The sequence below is a fragment of the Ictidomys tridecemlineatus genome, chromosome 2, assembly GCF_052094955.1.
Source record: "Ictidomys tridecemlineatus isolate mIctTri1 chromosome 2, mIctTri1.hap1, whole genome shotgun sequence".
NCBI lineage: Eukaryota > Metazoa > Chordata > Mammalia > Rodentia > Sciuridae > Ictidomys > Ictidomys tridecemlineatus.
The window spans coordinates 54,833,636-54,855,900 of NC_135478.1; the positions used below are offsets into that span (position 1 = coordinate 54,833,636).

The following is a 22,265-nucleotide window of genomic DNA, read 5'->3' on the forward strand; positions in this document are numbered from 1 at the left end:
CCAATCTGGACCTGCAGAGTTAACATGTCCCTCCCGCCTGCCCCTCCTGTGAGCCTTATCTTTAGGCATTTGGCTCAAGGCCTGGAGAACTTGTCTGGCACAGTCAGACCCAGGACGTTGGGGACACTTGGAGCCTGGGGAGGAGCAGCTTCTGCAGGGCGCTCCCCACCCCGCCGTGGGAATGCTGCAGACTTGACAGCCCGCCTTTGGGAAAGGGCCAGCCACCACGCCACCCTGCTGCAGGGCCCCGGGCTTCCCAAGGTGGAGGTGACGCCGGCCAGGGGCGGGGCAAGCGACAGGTGTCCCCACTCACCTCCTGCCACTGCTCGGCCCTCCAGGCGAAGCGCGGGCAAGGCGGGCTCTCGCAGGCGCGCTCCGACGCGGGTCTGGCAAAGAGGTCGCACTGGGTGTCGCGCGCTGGTCTGTGCGTCCCGATCTGACAGCTCACGCGCCTCTGCTGCACGCCGGGGCCACAGGACGCCGAGCACTGGGAAGACAGAGGACGGTAAGTGGCCGCTTTGGCTCATTTTTTGGTGGGGGAAGGTGAGGAGGCGGGCGGTGCCCTCCTAACCCAGTGACCTTCACTGCTAGCTCGACAGTGGGACCCACGGGCACTTGGGAACTCAGCCGCTGGAGGGGCTGGGGGTTGGGAAGAGCCACCCGAGTGTCAGGGGGTCTCTGAGTTAGCAAAGCCCCCTGGAGGGGGATTGGAGCGCTGGGAAGAGTGGGGTGGAGCAGTCAGCACCCCCCAGAGGACAAGGCTGTCACAGGGAATGACAAGTCAGGATGACATCTATCCTGGAGGGTCTGAGGTTCTTGAAAATCAGGAAGAATTCACAAGAAATCGAAATTCTGCAATTCAAATCCAAACTTAACAATTGATCTAAGAAGAATTTCTTGGCAGACTCAAGTCAGAATCCAAGGAGAGTAAACCCCAGACCATTTTAGGGCCATATAAGCAGAATTATTTCCTCTAGTCTCTTCCTTTTCTGGCTCCTATTTTTGGAAACAGTTTTTTTTTTAAACCATGGAATTCACTAAAGTATTTGTGTCTATTTACAACCTCAGATAAATGTATGAAGAATAAAAGCTGACAAGAAAAAAAATCACTTCCTCGGGCTTAATGTGCTCTGCTGTTGAAAAATAACTGTTAATCACGCAGAAACATTTTTGTTTGACCAAGTTGCAAAACACCATATTAAATCTGCAATTAACTTTCCTCTAAATTAATTTTTTAATGGCTTCCTCGTTGCTGGGTTTCATAATCTCACTTATGGTCAGGCCCAAGAATGATGGTCTTTATTAAGGTTTTGACAGGAACGAAAGGCAACCTTTGATTGGAAGGAGCTGCATCTTACTGCTTAGAGCAATTACAAATGATGACCCAGTTTTTGTGATAGCTCAGCCCCCATTAATTTGCTGGGGTTGAGACAAGGAGTTTGATATACATGAAAGCTACACGGCTAACAGAAGTCTCCCTAAAGAACAGGATCTTGCTCTTTTAACCTAGAAAGACGGTCTGGTTCAATTAACCCTCAGCGGTCTCTGCTGTCTCTGGGCTAATGACCTTCCTCTGTGCACAACCCAACGGGTTCTGCTGGATCTTAAGTTCCCCCCTATTTCAGATTTTAAGAAAACAGGTGACACTCTTTAGAAGGAGGTGAGGACATCGTATTGTTTCAGCTGAGTCTCTGCTCGTGAGGCAGGGTTCACATCAAAGCTAGCGAAGGAGAAGGAAATAGGTTGGATCCACGTTGCTGTATTGTTTGGGCTTAATTGTATTAATTAAGTGAGCTTAATTAAGTTAATTGTATTAATGGAACTGAGTTTGTGACCCACAAGGAGCCAGACTTTTGAAGTCATTATGTCCTGGGTGAGAGGGGAGGGTTCCTGGATGCCAGGGACAGCTCTGTCTCCAGGGAATGGCCCTTGAATGCTCATGGGAGGGACAGGAATAATATTTCTCAATGATTACTCCATGAAAGAAAATGAGCAGAGGCACAGCAGAGCTACCCAAGTGACAGAATTGTTCAAACAACAATGCCACCAACCATTAACAGCAAGAACCAACAAGCCCTTTGGCTATTTATTCACAAACTCATAAATATTTGAATCACCTAAAGGAAAATAAAATGAAAAAGAGCTGAAGACTTTTAGAGTGTATAATACTATGTTGGCTATTCAGTAAATGGAACCTCTTTTTGATGCTCTGGTTATTGAATAGTTAAATTATGGTTAATGGAGGGAAGGTATAAAGGGTCATAATAATCTAAAAATTTTAAAAAATCACTACTTAAATTGTTTGATCGTTTTTCAAAAGACAATTGAAGACACACACACACACACATACACAAAAGAATTCAATTATGCAATGTGTTGTTCGGCGCTTCTGATCTGCATACTATCAAAACCAGCTCTGAAATAATCCATTCAGAAGTTTCAGCCCCCCTGAAATGGTACAGCAAACTATAGGGCCTGCCTTTCTGAATCCTGCTTTTATGCTCATTGCTCAAACATCCTGCGAGTTCATCTTTGGTATTGGATCTTTCTTCCTGGGCTGTCTCAAGGGACATAACAATTTGCATACAGAGCTGGCCAGTCTTGGTTGGTGAATTCTAAGAGATCTGTGCAGAAACTCCATGAATAAAACAGCTTCGGAAAGACCTCTGTGTGACCCGGGAGGTGGTGGCCAGGGGTGTGCTCATGTGTATTTAATTTTGCTAACTCCACTCAGTGTACCTCTGAGTTACTTTGAGTGGCCTTGGTTAATGTGTCCCCCCCCCCCGCCCCCCATGGCCACCTCTGCAGCTGCTGCCAACATCATCCGAGCACAGCGGACTGCGCAGGGTTGAGAGATGTTGTCAGTGCTGACCCACGGAGCAGGGAGCTGCTGGAACCCAGAATTCACCAACTCAGAGCGGGAACTTGGTGCTTATCTATGCAGATAGGAAGAATCTCTGCGGAACTTCTGGCATTTGGGGAATCATAACACATATGTGAAAACCTGGAGAGAATTTTTACACACTTTCTTTTAGCATTACCACTAAAACTATGGAGAGGGGACTTTATTTTAGAGTAGGAATTAGATAGAAAGATAACTATATCAACCCACTTTTCTGAATAATAACAACAATACTAGCAGACTTTTACCAAGCCCCTAATAGATATCAGACTCTATGAAGGGTCTTCAACCTAACGATTCCTTTTTTGTGGGGGCTGCATGTGCACTGTGGGGCATTGAGCAGGATCCTTGGTTTGTCCCCACTAGGTACCAATTATACTTTCCCTCACCCCGAGCTGTGACAACCCAAGCTGTCTCCAGACATTGCCAAATGTCCCATGGGGTATAAAATTACCCCCAGTTGAGGGCTTAGTTCTATGCTCAGCATTTTCCATGAAACATCTTTTTTTATTTCCTAATGAACCTTTAAATGTAGGTATTCCACAAATAAGTAAAGAACAGAGATAATCACTTTAGCTCCAACAAAAGCAAAAAGGAAAAAATTAATCCAAATAAACCTTGTCCTGGGCAATGCAGCCTAGATACTGTGGGTTGGAACTGACTCCAGTTTTAAACTACGGCAATCATGATGTTTTCTTGTACTCTCTCAGCAAGAGTGTTGGTGAGGAGTGCAAAAAAAGCCCCAGGCAAATGGAGAGCAGAAATCATGAAAGCAACTTTGTTCTCATCCTGGCCATATGCATAAGGTTTCCTTAACCTCTCCGAGGACACAAAGTCAACATATACTCGTTTCTCCATTACACACTGAGGCACGTGTCAGTCTCAGACACCACCACCTAGTGGCTTGCATTGAAATTACAAGAAAAGTCATAACTCAGAAGAGCTGCTATTTCAACTTTAATACTGAAGATCTTTAAAATCTGGATCCTTATTTCACTACAACGAAGACACTATTGACTACAAACATATCCTTGCATTTTTGAATAAATAAGAAAGAAACCCGGGCTGGTAATTAAATCACAGCATTCCACCGTGTGTTGGGCCCATGCTAACTGCAAAGGTGTTGAATCATGATAGAGACCTACATCTCAGGATTGACACATGAACTGATTGAAAGAATCATGACTAATGAATGGTGAAGTACACTCTCATTCCAAACCAATCATTGATTTTTATTTTCAGCTTCATTTTAAGTAAAACAAAACAAAACAAGCAAAAAAACAAGCTAACCAACCAGCCAAACAAAAAAATCCTTTATATAGGAACAGGAATAAGTTTTAAAATTCTGTCCTGAACTGTTTTTTTAAAATGAGAATACAGAGCCTTCAAATTTATCAGGCTGAATCAAAAAGCCGATGGTGATGTTTGTTTTAAAATTTTATGGGTAGCTGGGTACAGTGGTGTATGCCTGTAATCCCAGTGGCTTGGGAGGCTGAGGCAGGAGGATTGAGAGTTCAAGCCAGCCTCAGCAACAGTGAGGCACTAAGCAACTTAGTGAGACCCTGTCTCTAAATAAAATACAAAATAGGGCTGGGGTCGAGTGCCTCTGGGTTTAATCCCCAGTACCAAAACAATAAAAACTAAAACTGAACATGAATTTTCAGTAATGGTGGTGGGGAGCCCCTTGAAGTCTTCAGTGATAATGTTTTTTTTTTTTTTAACAAAAACAAATAAACAAAACCCAACCCAGCTGATTCCCTTCAACACTTCAAGATTTCTAAAAAGACATTGAAACAAAACATTCCACTTCAAATCTCAAAACACCAAATTTTGAGGAGAGACTATTAAGAGTAACATGGCTATAGGAGTCTCCCATCCCAATACTCTGTCTGCCTTTTTATCATCCAGTATTTTTGACACCATGAAAAATTGCACTAATTATTCTTGCTACCTTGAAGACAGAAGACTGAAACATAGCTACTAGCAAAAGAGTAGGAAGACCAGATATAAAATCTCCTAAATATCCTTGCCAATGGGCCGTAATTACTCTTGCCTAACAGTCTTGCCTTGGGGACGCTGCTGTTTCCTGCTGATCTCTAGGGAGCCAACAATCTCTGATCACGTGTGGATGAGTTTCAGGCACACTTCTAAATTGCACAAAGCTCACCTTCCCAGGCTGCACCCTGTCTGCCCAGCTTTTATAACGCATTTCTACAAATCAAATCAGGACATTATCAAGCTGGCCACAGACCATTACATAACTGGGTTTGCTTGCCTCTCCTTTAAAGGTGGCAATTGGTTTGAACAATCAGTGTGGTTTGTTTGGGAAGGCATTCTGATAATCCCATTACCTTATGTTTACAAAAATTAAAAAAAAAATTTAAAAAGCCAGGTGCGGTGGCACATGCCTGTCATCCCAGCAGCTCAGGAGGCTGAGAAAGGAGGATCCTGAGTTCCAAGCCAGCCTCGGCAAAAGCAAGGTGCTAAGCAACTCAGTGAGACCCTCCTGTCTCTAACTAAAATACAAAATAGGGCTGGGGATGGGGCTCAGTGGTCCATGCTCCTGAGTTCAATGCCCAGTACCCATTCCCCAAACCCCCCAGAGTTAAACTTAATCATCCCAATTTTGTAGGCTTCCCCCATAAGATCATGGGATACTGAGTAAACTCCCTGTGTTTACCAATAAGGAACAAGAGAGTCTTTTAATCATCTCTTTAGTGAGTAAACTGGCCTTTAAAATGAGCATCGTTTATGTGCTCTGAGCTGAATATTCAGGGAGAAATGTAGAATAGATAAATAGAGGCCAAGGGACATTAAGAAGAGCAAGAGTGTACAAGAAGCCAAGCTAATTAGTGTGGCATCTTAATCACGCTGGCTGCAGGCTTCAGATGAACCAGAGTTCCCCAAATAAGGAGGACGGGCAGTTAGCAGATGACAGTGGTCATTAGAAACCATGAGAAGGCGAGCAGTAGGACACAGTGCTTGAATGGATTCCTTAAGGAACCATCTCTACCTGGGCACAGACTCTTTGTTGAATTAAAAACAGACAGCAGCTCCATGTTTCCTGATGATGAAGGGCTTGGGAGGGATGAGGTTACTGTGCTGGGATGGTGTCCTGTATGTCACACTTCTGTGATACGAAATGTGTCTGGGGGTAGGGAGAACAAGGCTTCCAGCAGCTCTAGACATTTAAGAAAAATCTGGGCTGGGTGCTGTGGTGCACACCTGTCATCCCAGCAGCTCAGGAGGCTGAGGCAGGAGGATCTCAAGTTCAAAGCCTGCCTCAGCAACAGTGAGGCCCTAAGCCACTCAGGGAGACCCTGTCTCTAAATAAAATATAAAAAGGCCTGGGGATGTGGCTCAGTGGTTAAGGGCCCCTGGGTTCAATCCCTGGTGAAGGAAGGAAGGAAGGAAGGAAGAAAGGAAGGAAGGAAGGAAGGAAGGAAGGAAGGAAGGAAGGAAGGAAGGAAGGAAGGAAGGAGAGAACCTCCAAGATAAATTCAAACCCACTCAGCCTCCATGGGACCTGAACCAGTGGTTTTCTAAGTGGTGAGTGACCAAGGCCATTAGCCAAGGATCAAGGGGTGCAAGACCTCAGACACCCACTACCCCATGGAACTCCTCCTTGCAATCACCCCCAGAAGGTATTATGCAAAGCTCCAGGGACTGAATCCACCTGCTCAAGGTCACCTGGTGAGTGTCCACAGTGTCCCATAAAGACTCGTCCCTCCCAGTCTCTGTGACACCAAGCCCATGCAGAGAAACGGGAGCGACCGCGGCGGGAGGCAGCAGCCGGTAGGGAGAAGCATTGCTCACCTGACTCCACGCGCCAGCCTTCCATTTGGGGCACCGTCCTCCTCGGCACCTCCTGTGCCCATGTGGCTTAGCCAGGTGTTTACAGTAATCACTCTCTAACTGGCTTCCATCTTTTGCCATGCAGTAAACATTTCGCTGTTTGTGCCCTCGACCACAAGACACAGAGCACTGCAACATAAAGCAACGGCAAGGTTGTAGTTGTTGAATCACATGGAGGTGGGTAAAGCCTGCCTGAGAGAAGTCAAGGTCAAGAGCGCATCTCACCAGAGTCACCATGCCCTCCTTTTCCAGAGCCATTTTGGATCCTATCTCAAGGCTCCACTGGGAACACAGGGGGCATTGGGAACACATGTCCCACAGCAACCCTGGGGTGGCATCCTGTCTCCCTTAAGAGTGTGGATAGATTCTGATCACTGAGGCCAGAAACAGGGCTCATGTACCCAGAGTTACCTTGAGAATCTGATTAAAAGAGGTCCTTCTATCAAGGCTGAGGCAGGAGCATCCCAAGTTCACAGTCAGCCTCAGCAACTTAGCGGAGCCCTAAGCAACTCGGTGAGACTCTGTCTCTAAACAAAATACAAAATAGGGCTGGGGATGAGGCTCAGTGGTTAAGACCCCTGGGTTCAATTCCCGGTACCAAAGTAAACAAACAAACAAACAAGCAAGCAAACAAATAAAATAAATAAATAAAAAGTCCTACTATCAAATAGTAAGATATGTTTTCAAAATCCCCTGTGATTCGCTGATGGGGATAAATGTCCATTTCCAAAACTGTGTCCATATTTTTATGATATTTTTTAAGGAAAACTCTTGGGCCACTTTTCCAGAGAAAAGGCTCCCATGTCTCCAGTCCATTGGGAAGAGGTGCAAAAGGCCAATGGAAAACCGGAAGATAGCAGGTAAGCCTGTTCCAACTGTGTGTGTGTGTGTGTGTGTGTGGTGGGGGGAGGCGTCACCTTTCAACTCTGATCTGCAGGTTCCCTGGGCTGTTTTAAATGTGACCTTGTCTGACCGCATCTGAGAAGCTTGACTTTGATTTCAGATTAGGTTTCTCAGAAAGGTTCAGGAATCAAAGTGCCCACGGAGTCGGGACAAAGATCTGATCTGACAGCTTCTGTGGACCAGGCAAGAGGCTGGCCCTAATCAGCGCACCGAGACGGTCAACGTCCACCCCTCATTAGCGGTTCCAGAAGTCATTACCGCTGGATCCTAAGCTGCTGGCTCAGGTTTTCAAGACACATTACTCCCCAATATAATGGTGCGGCTTTTTGGAGGGAAATGAATTTAAGAATGAAGAACAAAATGTGAATATGCGATAAAAATAGATTTCAACTGTCCTTTCCCTCAATTCAGTATTTCTCATTTCCCCCCGCTAACTGGGTGATTTCCTTAGCTTACATTACCAAAGTGCCCTTTTATGCCTCATAGATAAATAGCTCCATGTCAAACAAGGAGCCTCATGTTAATTCAGCCACGGACACCAAGCAGGCTCCTGGTTAAACCATCCAAAGGCATGTTTTTATAATAAATCAAGCCATTATAAAAGTTTCAATGGGAGCGAGTAGAGAAGTTTAAAATGTGGGTGTCAATACATTTAGGTTTTTCACTTTAGAAGGTGGAAACATGCATTTGTTCTTTCATCTTCTGAATGCTATGATTTGGAGTAGTTATTCTGGAAAAATCCTAATAGTATTCAGTTTGGAAGAAAAAGTCCAATTCACTGGGTGAGGTGGTGCACGCCTGTAATCCTAGCCGCTGGGGAGGCTGAGGCAGGAGGATCCTTGAGTTCAAAGCCAGCCTCAGCAACTTAGTGAGGTCCTAAGCAACTCAGGGAGACCCTGTCTCTAAATAAAATACAAAATAGGGCTGGGGATGGGGCTCAGTGGTCAAGTGCCCCAGAGTTCAATCCCTGGTACCTCCCAAAATTTAAAAAAAAAATAGAAAAAAATTTACTCAGTGGAAATTGGATATGAGTATAGCATGGGTGGAAAGAAGAAGAACCACTCAGAAAGCTACTGAAATTGTCCTGGCAAGAGACAATGGTGGCTTGGACTAGGCTGCACTGTCTGGGTGGGGAAGGGTGGCAAACTAAAACCGTGTGTGTGTGTGTGTGTGTGTGTGTGTGTCTCTCTCTCTCTCTCTCTCTCTCTCTATATATATATATATATATATATATCTTTTTTTTTTTTTTGGTGTATACATGATATTGCCCAATGAATCCACTGTGGGGTAGAGGTTGGGGGGCAAAGTCAAGAATGAATTTCAGTTTTCTGTTTTGGATGATTAGATAGATAATAATAACATCTACCACCCTGTTAAGAGATGGGGAGTACCGGGAAGAACCGCATGGGGAGTCAAGAATATATTCATTGGTAGGAAATGGGTTGGACATCAGGGATATGGCATCGTAGGTGGTAACATTTACTTGATCAGAGTGAAGAAACATAGTTCTATTAAATCAAACGAACAGGCCTGAACGTAAAGCAAGGTTATCCTTAGGGATAGTCATTCCTCCATACAAACAGTCCAAACAAGCTGTCTCTTGCAATGAGGAGGGTGATGGGAGGTGATGGAAATACTGATTAAGTAACCCGCTATGGTCAGCAGAGGATGCAGCTTAAAAGAAGGCAACCAACCAGGATGGCAGAATCAGCAGAGGCTTAACTGTCTCAAACACATTATGTGCCAGGAAGTGCCCTAAGACTTGATGTGTACTATCTCAGTTAATCATTTTAATAACCAATGGCGCTCAATACCAGAGATAGGTGCTATTATTGGAGACAAGTAGTGCTTTCACAATGGTGTCCCCACAAGGGCTTTGAATCCTACTTCTCACAAGCGGGTCTATTTCTGTTGGGAACCATAACCACACATTGGAAAAGTAATTTAATCATCAACAATCTACCTGCTAGTAATTCATCTGATGTGTGTCATTGATGCTGCCACCATATATATAGCTAATGAAATGGGGTTGGATGAAGGAATTTCTACATAGCATGCCTTAAAGATTTTTTTTTGGAGGGGGAATACTGGGGATTGAACACAGGGCACTCCACCACTGAGCCCCCATCCCCAGCCCTATTTTGTATTTTATTTAGAGACAGGGTCTCACTGAGTTGCTTATAGACTCCCTAATTTGCTGAGGCTGTCTGAATTCTCAGTCCTCGGCTTCCAGGGCCGTTGGGGTTACAGGCATGCACCACCGCCTCTGGCAATATCTTTTTAATATCTAGACTAGCTGCATCCTTCCCATTCAAACGGGCGTTTTTTTCCCCCTTCCTTGAGGACTTGAATGGAAGCGCCTTGGATGTGGGGGGAGGGGAGAATGTAATACTTTGCATGAGTCACCACACATATTCCTTGCCTGAAATCATTAAGATCTGAAAGTGATTAGGAACCACTCAAGGTATCTAATCTGACAGCAAACACTTCATTTAATGCTTTCTAAATGACCAATGAAGAAAAGCAGCTGTTGATGGAAATGTTCAAAAATAACAGGTTTATTCATGGGTCTGGGGTGACTTCGTAAAGGAGCTGTCATTTCGATAATCAAATAAACACAGGTTTTAGCTCTTACGTTCTCAGGGAAATTTCCATCTGATCACTTCTAGTCCTTTTCCAGGCAAAGAGGACTTTCACATCAGCGTGCGTCACTGGGCTGTAATAGCTATATTTAGTGCATCACCTACTCCGTGTTATTTATTGGCTACGTATAGGAGAGCTCTTGGTCTTGGGAACATTTAATTCCCTAAATTTTCAGCTGAAATAGCCTCTTGCTTTGCCAGTAGGATTCTAACATTTTTTTTTTTTCCTCCTGGGAAACAACCCAACTTATTTAGGAGATTGATTTCCCCCACAACTTGGAGCAAGACTGGCAAACAATGTAGAATCACGAAATCAAGTATCCCCAATGCTGGGGCTTTCTGGCTTTGTTCTTTTTAATCAATTTTTGTATTTGTTTTAATTTGTTACACATGACAGTAGAATGCATTTATGCACTTTGATAGATCATACATAGATGGGATATGATTTCTCATTTTCCGGAGTGTACATGTTGCAGAATCCTATTGGTCACACAGTCACTTTTTCAGGTATTCAGAGGGGATGCTGGGATGAGGAGTTTTGTTCAGATCTGGGGTTAACACCTTCCATAAGGACAGACTAAGAGTTTGAAGTCTTACATTTCAACTCATCTGGTGGAAATGAAATTCGAGATGTGGGCAGTGTGTTCACAACCTCTCTCCTAGGGCTTGCTCTCTCTTGAGTGGATACAGAACCAAGAGATTTGGGTCCTGTGTTCTCTTCTGGTTCCTTTTATTGGTTCTTTAACTTACACTGGGAAGCATAATTTCTTTTCTTTTTCTTTTTTTTTTTTTTTGGTGGGGGAGATTGAATTCAAGGGCACTCAACCACTGAGCCCCATCCCCAGCCCTGTTTTGCATTTTATTTAAAGACAGGGTCTCCCTCAGTGGCTCAGGGCCTCACTAAGTTGCTGAGGCCGGCTTTGAACTCACGATCCTCCTGCCTCAGCCTCCAGAGCTGCTGTGATGACAGGTGCGCACCACCATACTCGGAGACAATTTCTTAATCATTAAGAAGCCAGTGAATAACCCGTGTGTCTGCCTGGGTGAGAAGACCTGGAGACCTAAAGGGAACAAGATCCCCAAGGATACTGCTGAGGCCTGGGACCTCACCATGAAGATGGAGTCACACACAGAGTTGGTAAGTCCACCAAATGGACCAAGAAGGAGGAGGAGGGGAAGGTGAGGGTCAGGGATGCATAGGCTCTGGTTAGAAGGAAGCTTCTGGGTGGGGCTACAAGATGCTGGGGCTTAGAGGAAGTCCTGGTGAGGGCGGGGTGCCAACCAGGACCATCCGAGCCAGAGCAGATGCTTCCTGATACCTACGGGTTAATGGATGGCCCGGGGGGGGGGGGGTGAGGTGGCGGGGGCGGCAGCCTTTGCTTATTTAGTCTCTAGGCACAGATGATTCACAATCAGGATGGATGAGATGGAGACTCTGTATATTGCAAATGTGTCACAGGGGATGCTGATAAAGGATATATATATGTATACTTGTACCAGGGATTGAACCCAGAGTGTATAACCACTGAGCCCCATCCCCAGCCCTATTTTGCATTTTATTTAGAGACAAGGTCTCACTGAGTTGCTTAGGGCCTCGCTTTTGCTGAGGCTGGCTTTGAACTCAAGATCCTCCTGCCTCAGCCTCCCCAGCCGTTGGAATTACAGGCATATGTCATCACGTTCATCAAGTATTACGTATTTCCAAACCCAGAGCTGGTTAGAAATGATAAGGACTGAAAGGCCAGGAGGAACGCTGTACCCTGGAGCCCTGCCAAGTTAAGTCAGGACTCTCCTGGGGTCATTTTTTAACCAGGTGGTAGCATCACCCCAAGGCAGGTGGGTCAAATCCTGTTTGCAGACAGGAGATGGTCTTCCTGTCTTTTTCAAGGTCTTTTGCCTGTGATTTCACAGAAATTGAAAATAACATCTAAAATCACTTTCCTTTAAATAATATTCGGTTGTACCTTTTCATCACAAGAAAGCTCTTATTGAAACAAAGTCAGAGCTCACCGGAAAAGTTCACTGTGGGAGATGTTATGCGTATGCTCAAGGGACGGGCCTGGCTGTGCCAATCACAGTGACAAATGGAGATGCATGTTGCCTGCGGGTCACACCATTAGGAAAGGGGAACAGATCTGCCAGCTGCTACTGTTCCATGGGCGAAAGAAAATCCAAATTCAAGGATGCAGACTTAGGGACCAAAGTCTCACACACAGCTCCACGGAAGGCCCAGGAAACCACGTGGGCTCACCAAGTAGGAAAGACAGAAGGGGCCACTCACGCACGTGTCCTTCCTGCTTCCTAGGCTGTGGCCAGTCAGCAAATATGGATGGAAATCAATGATCACGTGAGAGCTATAGCCACAGACACATCATCAACCAAATGTCCTGTTTCCATAAAGAAAGATCCACCTAGAATCAGACTCACAGCGCTAATCCGGCACAAGCTATTTAGATTCAAAAGAGCTACGCTAAGCTATTCTTTTCCTTGGAGCAAAATGTCCTTTTATTGAGTTTTAACTCTAAGCAGACACTGTGCTAAAGTCCACTGGCTTCTCTCAATTCCAGAAGTGTCCTTATGACCCAGGTATCATCAGGATTCCTTCTTATAGATAAGAAGACTGAGAATCAAAGAGTGATATCACTTGCCTTGGGTCACCAAGCCAGGTCGCACGCAGCAGAGTCAGGCTTTCTAGATAGCACAGAGGTGTCTAGAACCATCTGATCATCCTAAAGCCATCCTAGAGAAGTGGCCTGATTAAATCAGCAGGTTGCTCAAGTCTGCCTACTCAGGACAAGGTGGCAACAGGACCCCGGGCTATTTCAGAGTTGTCTGCTTCCTCTACCTCCCAGGAGGAATGAGGATATGCCGGATTTGATGGTTCACACCTGTCATCCCAGCGCGTGGGGGGGCTGAGGCAGGAGGATCTGGAGTTCAAAGCCAGCCCCAGCCACTTAGTGAGAACCCAGCTTGTAAAGGTCTATTCTAAAAAAAAAAAAAAAAAAAAAAAATTGTCAACAGAGTCTAAGATGAGGACTCTTTTTCTCGGGAGGTCATTGGGCCACAGCACATGGTAGGCAAGCATGTACCCACCAAGCTACAGCCACAGCTCACTGAGGAGTCTGCTAGAGACTTCAACAGGCACAGCAGGAATAAGTCACACAAAATCCCCTCCTTATGAATGAGTGAAGTGCTGTCTTTTCTAAAGGGCAAAGAGAGGTCCACGGGACAGATGCACATGATGAAGATTCTGTTTCTGCTTTTTCCTCCTATAGATGATACCAATACGGGGACCTCTCACCAACAAACAGAAAACTAAGGTACCTCATCCGAATGCCATGTGTCTTTTCTATTCTATATTTTTCTTTCTCAACTCGAGCTGTTTCTCTTTAGTATTTTGTGATATCAGTTCTTCAAAGGACCAGAGACACAGACTTGGCATCAGAGATAAGATTCAGCAGCTGTGATCACGTCACCCTATACATTCTCTGTAGTCACTTGTTTCCTTGCTGTGCCCAGGTGCTGTGGGAGTGGTCACAGTCCTGGGTCAAAAAAGCATAGCTCCAGCCAGGTGCGGTGGCACACGCCTGTGAGGCTGGGGAGGCTGAGGCAGGAGGATCCTGAATTCAAAGCCAGCCTCAGCAACTTAGTGAGGCCCTAAGCAACTCAGTGAGACCCTGTCTCTAAATAGAATACGGCTCAGTGGTAGAGCACTTGCCTGGCATGAACGAGAATCTGAGTTCCATCCCAACACCAAAAAGAAAAAAAAAAGGCTTTTATAGGACTTCTCACAAAACAAGAATGGCTTTGAACAGAGCCACCAAGAACCAAAAATATTGAGGAGAAACAGGGAACAAGCTTCACCAGGAAACAAGGTCTCTGACCTGTGGGCATAAAGCCAGGGTTGACAGTCCTGCTGATGGCTGTTTGTGTCTGGGACCACCCTGGCACCTATGACCATGGAAAGAAGCTGAGAAGCATGGGATTGGCAGGGAATACCCTAGAAAAAAAGGGGATGTGGGAGTTACTATCATTCCAGCCAGATGGGACATTTGACCATCCCCACTGGTCCCACAACGTCCCAGTCTTTGCAATGCTACAAAGATCCAAGAAAAGGAACTAAGACTCGCATGTCAACTTTTGGAGCACATGTGAAGGCTGCTGTCAATATAAGAGCCAAGTAGGTGGCCCTGCCTAACAGGGTTAATGGCAGGACCAGGAATATAAGGGGACACAGCAAGAGGCGTCCCTGCCCTCCACTTCCCATTGTTACCCCCCACCCACCCACAGAGACACAGAGCTCTCTAGCTATCCCTTCACAATGTAACAACTTCATAGTAGAAGGGGAAATATATTTTAGCATTAGATACAGCAGTACTTGAAATTAGTTACATAAGCTGTGGAAACCCAATCAGGGTTCCTTTTGCTCTGCAAGGCTATGATTATTACAGTTTTTCTCCCTATCAAGAAAGAATCAGAGCTGGGAGTGGTGGTGCACACCTGGAATCCCAGAGGCTGAGGAGGCTGAGGCAGGAGGATTGAAAGTCAAAGTCAGCCTCAGCAACTTAGTGAGGCCCTAAGCAACTCAGTGAGACCCGGTCGGTCTCTAAATAAAAAGAAAAAAAGGTGGGGGTTGAGGATGGGGATCAGTGGTCAAGCACTACTGGATTGACTCCCCAGTACTAAAAAGGAGGAGGAGGAGGAGGAGGAGGAGGAGGAGGAGGAGGAGGAGGAAGAAACAGGGAGAGAGATGGGAACAGGAAAGACAGTGGAATGAATGGGACAGAACTTTCCCATGTTCATCTATGAACACACGACCAGGGAAACTCCACATCATGTCCAACCACAAGAATGGTCAGTTCTACTCCATGTAGGTATAATATGTCAAGATGCACCCGACTGTCATGTATAACTAAAAGGAAAAAATAAAACAATTTAAAAAGAGAGAAACAAAAGCTAAGAAAATCTGCAAACTTGGTAGCGGATGAGTTCTGCTGGGCATATCCAGGGCACCCCTGGGAACATGATGCCTGCTCCATCACCAGGCCCTGCCACCCCCCAAGTGTTCTTGGAGTCCCCTTTCTTAAGCACTTGACCTATTTCTGCAGGACGTACTTATGTTTTCCCTTTCAACCTTATAGCTCATGATTCTTTGCAATCTGGCATTAGAATAATGATGTTGGCGTTTTTCAGGGAAGACGTATCAGGAGCCCTCCCTCCGTGCCGGCTGCAGGAGTGTCTATGAAAACCATCAGGAGGACAGGGAGGGGCAGGGGTGAGACGGGCCCCAGGATCCTGACTCTCAGCTGTTCCAAAGGTGAGTGAGGAAATGTCTGAATACATTGTTGATGGGGAAGCTATGGCGGTGGGGGACAGCGACCAAAGGTTTTGGTACTTTCAGGTAATCAAAGGTCTGGGCTGAAGGGCCCAAGGCCACCTGGAGATGTCAGTCTGCTGGTGGTGACAGTGCTGGAGCAATCTCACTTGATGTTCTATGCTATTGCCCAAGGCGGTCAGGGACAGATCTGGGGAACTTAGGACACCATCAGGAATGTTTCTGCCCAAAATCAGTCCCTGCGGCCTGTCTGTGCTACGTGCAGTTTGTCTCATGTTCCCAACACACATCCACCCCCTAAACCTCAACCGTTTCTCAATAAGCTACGTATGTGTCCATCAAACATTTTAAAGACATCAGGACAGCCAGGCAGGGTTGCATAGACCTGTAAATCCCAGCCACTTGGGAGGCTAAGGCAGGAGGATTACAATTTTGAGGCTAGTCTAGGAAATCTAGAGAGACTTTTTCTCAAAAATAAAGAATCAAAAAAAAAGGACTGGGTGGCTCATACCTGTAATCCCAGCTGTTTTGAGGAGGCTGAAGCAGGAGGATTGTGAGTTCAAACCTAGCCTCAGCAATTTAGCGAGACTCTGTCTCAAAATAAATAAATAAATAAATAAATAATAATAATAATGGGTTGGGATGTGGTTCAGTGGTAAAGCGCCTCTGGGTTCAATCCCCTGTACCTAAATAAGTAAATTTAATTTAATTTGATTTAATAAAAGCCACCAGGACAGAGTGCATTCCACTGTCTGAATTCTTGCCTTTCCTCGTAAGCTTAGTGCTAGAGTAGCATCTTTACAGACTAGCTGTCCAGTACACCATGGAGTCTGCCCTTTGTATCTCTTTGGAGTCTGGGTTCTTGGATCCAACCGACCTCATATTGAAAACATTCAAGAGCCAGGTTCAGTGGAGCACACCTGTAATCCCAGTGGCTTGGGAGGCTGAGGCAGGAGGATCGCAGGTCCACAGCCAACGTCTGCAAAAGCGAGGCACTAAGCAACTCAGTGAGACCCTGTCTCTAAATAAAATTCAAAATAGGGCTGGGGAAGGGGCTCAGTGGTTAAGTGCCCCTGAGTTCAATCCCCGCCTTCCCCTCCCCGAAAAAAAAAAAACATTCAGGAAAAAACAAAAACTGTATCTGTACCTAACAAGCAAGATTTTTTTCTAGTTATTATTTCCTAAAAGATAGAACATAACAATCCTTTATGAAGCATTTATATTTTATTAGGCATTATAAGTAGTCTGGAGAGGATGTAAAATGTTAGAAGGAGATGCATAAACCATATGCACGTACTACACCATTCTCCGTAAAGGACTGGGCATTTGCATCTGCAGATTTGGGTATCTGTCTGGGATCCTGGAACCAATTCCCTATGGTTACCAAGAGGGCAGTGTGCTGAAAAGTTTGCAATCTTTTATGGGGGGGCGGGGAGTCAACTTATATAATCACTTGGCTTTAGTTGGATATTAATGCCACCTAGAAACTGAGATGAGAATAAATATCTGAGTGGAATCCAGGGAAATGTATCTCAGCTGGAGGGGAAATTAGCTGTTCGCCCTCCAATCTTTCATTGCTGGGCTGCTAGTTCAGAGAGCACACAGTCACTGCTAATATGCATGATTCAAAATCTTCCTGTCTTTTCTTGTTCCCTCCTCCTGCCCATCTCTGGGCAAAGAAATGACTCATATGTGCCACCATGAAAGGATGAATACAACACAGATACTGGCTAACATGCAAATGGCAGACAACAGCAAGGCTGGGCATTAGGAATGACTACAATTATATTTGATGGTTTTCTGAAAATTGAAGTTATTTCTGTACTACTCTAAGATTTATTCAGATGGGAGTCCAGGGACTGAGGTAGAGAAATGTGATGGTTATGAACACGGTTTTGGGACTAGTCGGAACTGGTTTGTCTACTGCCACATATTCCTCAGTTTTCTTATGCAAGATGCTTAGCTGGGTGTAGTGGTGCACATCTGTAATCCCACCAGCTAGGGAGGTTGAAACAGGAGGATTGAGAGTTCAGAGCCAGCCTCAGCAACTCAGTGAGGCCCTAAGCCATTCAGCATCTTCTTTCAAATGTCTCCTTCTTAACAGAGACTTCCCCAAACTTTCTTAAAATAATAGTTCCTATCCTCTCTCTTCCCTACTATGCCCTATCCATTTTTCCTTCCGCCTATAGCACTTATTTCCTCCTTTCATGAAATATATTTAATTCCTCTTTTGTTTTATTATTTACAGGTCTCCCCCCACTCTAGAATATAGGCTTGATGAATTCAAGTTTTTCTGTGTGTGTGTGTCTGTTCAATTGCCTGGTGTATGGAAACGCTCGACTAATGTAATTCACAAACTAATGCATCCAATAATAGTCCAGGACCTAAAGCCATTTATCCCACCATAATACATAAGGATGAAGTCAAGATTCTGCCCAATGCACCGTTTATCATAAAGACCAGGTAAGTAACTATGGTACTCTCTAATCTCCTGTGTCCGTTCAATCCCAAACTGAGAGAGTACTCTTATGGCTTAAAATTTAATTCATAACTGCACAGCTACGTAGATCACAGGTGACATTTAGGAGGAAGGTCATCTGAGAATGTAACATCAGACAAACAAATAAGTCACAGAAGCTGGGAACTCGAAATACTACGCCACCTTGGAAAAGCCAGGAGAGCACTGAAAGATCAGCTCAGAGCCACTGATCTTGCCAGGACCCCGATGCCACATGGTGTCTTCCAGACGGAAAAACCACAACAGACAGACTGAAGATAGACTGCAAAGAAATGACATACATAAGACAGAGTTCTAGCTAGGCTCAGTGGTGCATGCCTGTCATCCCAGCGGCTCTGGAGGCTGAGGCAGGAGGATCGAAAGTTCAAAGCCAGCCTCAGCAAGAGCAAGGCCTGAAGCAACTCAGTGAGACCCTGTCTCTAAATAAAATACAAAACAGGGCTGGGGATGGGGCTCAGTGGTTAAGTGCCCCTGAGTTCAATCCCCAGTTGGGGGTGGGGGGAAGCAATGTCCTCCTACTTCGTGCCATTCTTTACAAAGCTGATCACTGGTGCCAAAATGCAGACTGTCTGCCCATCACTGGGGCACATAGGCACACCCTGACTTCCTCCTCCCTCCCAGTTGAGTGGTGCTGCTAGATGTTCAGATTCACAGCCTGGAAGGACGATTGCACACCGACTTCTGGCTCATCCTTGAAAACCTCATTTGGATCTGGGAGCCCTGCATGCCTGCCTGGGATCTCACGCCACGTTTCGCAGGAATGCGAACTCTCCAGAGAGCAGAACTTCCAACGGCTCTGCTGTCATTACACACAGAGTTGGCAACTGTCCCTTGAACTCTGACTTCTGAATGGGACACCTGCCTGTCCTCACCAGAGGCTCCAATTTTGGCCCAAGTTCAGTTGAGATAATCCTTTGAGATCAGGGAGGGGGCGGGGGAGGGTTAGGCTGTGCCTGGTAAGCTGGCCCGTGACCTCCCTGGTCACTACCTCCAGATCCCAGGAGCACTTCCTGCACAATATGTCATCACCAAAACTGTCCCCAGGCATTGCTGTAGGCCTACAGGAGGGTCAAAATCACCGCTCATTGAGAACCACTGAACTATCCCTAAGGTTCTCAGGAGTGACTTAGTTTTAAGTCACAGCTTCTTTATGTTGAGAGTTTCAAAAAGCCTTCCGCGTATCAAGGCAGCCAGGTCAGGGGCTCAGGGCTAACAGGTGCGGGGCGCTACCAGGGGGGTTATGGAGAAGGTGTGTGTCCACCGGGAAATCAGTTCCCACACACAACAATAAAGATCCGGGTCACAATGAACAAACGTGTTCTTTGGGACAGCACTTCCTCCTTGACGTCATGTCTGTGACCTCTACCCGGGGGATTCCAGATCTGTCAGGTCTGACTCAAACACAGCCAAGGACAAGGAGAGAGGGACCTCAAGGGTGAGTCCTGCAAATAGCAATGCAGGGATTGAGGTTATTTATTTATTTATTTGTTTATTTTTGTTAGGCTCCAGGAAAACTAACAGCAGACATTTTTGGAAAAAGTCTTTAGTTTTCAAAGGAATGTGGAGTTTGGGTAGCAATGGGTTGGAAAAAAAAATATGAGGGGGGTTGCTCTTCATATGATCTGATATTTACTGGAATTTAATAGTAAGACTCGCAGTGAAAGCCAGGAATTGGCATTATTCCCAGAGACATTTTATTTCAGTTGTCTGGGTGGGAGGAGAGACAGGGAGGAAAGGAGAAGACCAGGAGAGAGAAAATCGTGGGGAAAAAAAAAAAAATCAATGAAAAAGTAGGAAGAGATCTGTTTCTCTTGTGCTGTGACTGCAACAGCTACTCCTCTTATTATCATTACAGTGCAAATCTGGGATTAAAAACAGCTTCCTAAAATATGTCAGAATTATTTTTGGGGGCGTACTAGGAATTGAACCCAGAGGTGCTCTACCATGGAACCACATCCCCTGCCCTTTTTATTTTTTGAGACAGGGTATCTAAGTTGCTTAGGCCTTCGCTAAATTGTTGAGGTTGGCCTCGACCTCATGATCCTCCTGCCTCAGCTTCCCAAACTGCTGGGATTACAGGCCTGCACCACCCTACCTGGTCCAAGTCAGAAATTTACAAATACTATAATAAAACCAGCTCTGTTCTTCACTCCCTTAGGAAAGAAAACTCATACACTGAATATATATATATATATATATATATATATATATATATATATATATAACTTATTTTGAAAAATTTCCAACTTAAAGAATATTGCAAAAACATCATAAAGGTTTCCCTTATCCCTTCTGAATGGGATACCAGAGGCTCCAATTTTACCAATCTTGCTCCTCCTGCCTCTATATTCATTATTTAGTCTTTTTCTGAACTACTGGAGAGCAAATCATAAACCTAATATCCCATCATCTCCGAAACTTTAGTCTCCAAAACTTTGCAACATGAATATCATATAACTAAGTCAAGGTATAGAAGGATCCTATGTCTTTTTTTTTTTAAAATGATTTCCTCCATTAAATTTTTTATTTTTTTTAATTTCTAGATTAGTGATAAGAAGCTCAGCTCCTGAGTAGCTGAGCTCATTTATTCATTCATTCATTTAACATTTATGTCTGCCCACGTAAAGTATATCATGCCCCTTAACTGTGGGCATGGTATGCCAGAGGAAATTAAGGTTTGGAGCAGTTAAATAAATCATTTGGCCAGTAAGTTTGTCACTTAACCCTTGATGGGATTTGTCTACATTTCCTCCCTTTTGTCTTTGCTAAGAAAAAGAAAGCAAATCCCTCCTGTTTTTTTTTTTTTTCTTTTTTTTTCTGTTATCCTTCTGTTCACCTCCCCAACCATAAGCATGACTTGTCATTTGCTGGCCACATGGGCCAACAAACACAGCAGGAGTTGGGAGGATGAAGGGGAAGGGGAGGAAGCAGAGTCAGCCCAGGAGTCTCAGGGGCTGAAGGTTTACCAGTGGGAGTGAACTGGACTTCACATTGCTAAGAGTTCGAATCCTCCCGTTCCTGTTAGCTCACGAAAAAGTCTGGGTGACATTTTGATGCATGGAAGGGCAGGTTTTATTTCAATCTGAGCGTTATTAGTGTGAGGCCATTTTCAATAAATTTTAATTTCATTATTTTTTGTTAATTTGTTTGTAGTGCTTCAGCACCTTGCTCCTCTCCCTGAAGAATCTGACCACCGCCACCACCATCTGCAAAAATCTCCTAAGTGGCTCTAATCAAGTCTGATCTGTCCACCTAATTACCTAGATACCTACTGGGAAGCATTTACATTTATTTTCTTGATTTTTTTTCTGTTCCTTTTCATATATTAAAATGTCAGAAATAGCAACCCCAAAGGGTGCTTAATAAATACCGGATGAGTTTCTCTTGAAATCTTTTTAAGACCTCTGATAACTTGCACTTCCCTTGGTTTAATTTTTTATTTTTTAGATACTAGGGATTAGTATTTAATTTAGAGACAAGGTCTCACTGAGTTGCTTAGGGCCTCACTTTTGCTGAGGCTGGCTTTGAATTCATGATCCTCCTGCCTCAGCCTCCTGAGCTACTGGGATTGCAGTTGTGTGTCACTGTGCTCCGCCCCTCAGTTTATTTTTAACAGCAAGGATTTTCTCATATTTATCTTTAATTTTCTTGGGTTACTCCATGAGCAAAGTCTGCAAATGACTCCAAAATGTTTGAAATCATTACAATCTGGCATGACAAAAAAAAAAAAATCTTAAATTGTGACTTCAAAGTCAGAAAATTCTGTGTTCAAATTCAGGTAGAGCTATTCCCCAGCAATGTGATCTAGGATCAACTAATTTCTCTGATAGTGTTGACTTCAACAAGTATAGAGGAGTCAATTAGACAACGTGGGTGAATTGCTTAGCATAATCTCTTGCCCAAAGCAAAAGATCCACAATTTAAGTGATATATGAAAAACTCAAAGTCCTCCCTATAATTCTGGAGGACACACACTAAGTGGGTGAAAATCAGTTCTTTTGTGGATTACTGTAACTATCAAACTTTGTGAGCTACTTCAGAAGAAAGTAGCTTAGGGAGAATCATTTGAATTATTTTTCTTTTTGGTGCTTAGACGACATGAGAAGGAGC

At 44.7% G+C, this 22,265-nt stretch overlaps 1 protein-coding gene and 1 long non-coding RNA gene across 7 annotated transcripts in view; one reads left to right on the forward strand and one right to left on the reverse strand.

The window, feature by feature from the left end:
- Adamts9 (ADAM metallopeptidase with thrombospondin type 1 motif 9) overlaps positions 1-22,265 on the reverse strand; it is a 159,011-nt gene that overhangs the window by 38,221 nt on the left and 98,525 nt on the right. For 2 of the 3 annotated variants that reach the window (XM_078038604.1, XM_078038603.1), the window contains 2 exons: positions 6,719-6,886; positions 314-487 (listed from right to left, as the gene is read on the reverse strand). In XM_078038604.1, the coding sequence (XP_077894730.1) occupies positions 314-487; positions 6,719-6,886 (342 nt within the window). The remainder of the gene's footprint in view (positions 1-313; positions 488-6,718; positions 6,887-22,265) is intronic. The other variant, XM_078038605.1, reaches the window with a different exon arrangement.
- On the forward strand, positions 366-21,545 carry LOC110599120 (uncharacterized). 4 transcript variants are annotated; one of them, XR_013434509.1, is made up of 7 exons: positions 366-505; positions 7,546-7,617; positions 11,172-11,440; positions 13,578-13,622; positions 15,496-15,619; positions 17,886-18,100; positions 21,309-21,545. It is a non-coding gene; the product is annotated as an uncharacterized LOC110599120 (long non-coding RNA). The 4 variants fall into 4 exon arrangements; XR_013434508.1 differs by having other exon boundaries at positions 11,249-11,440; XR_013434507.1 differs by having other exon boundaries at positions 367-505; positions 7,521-7,617.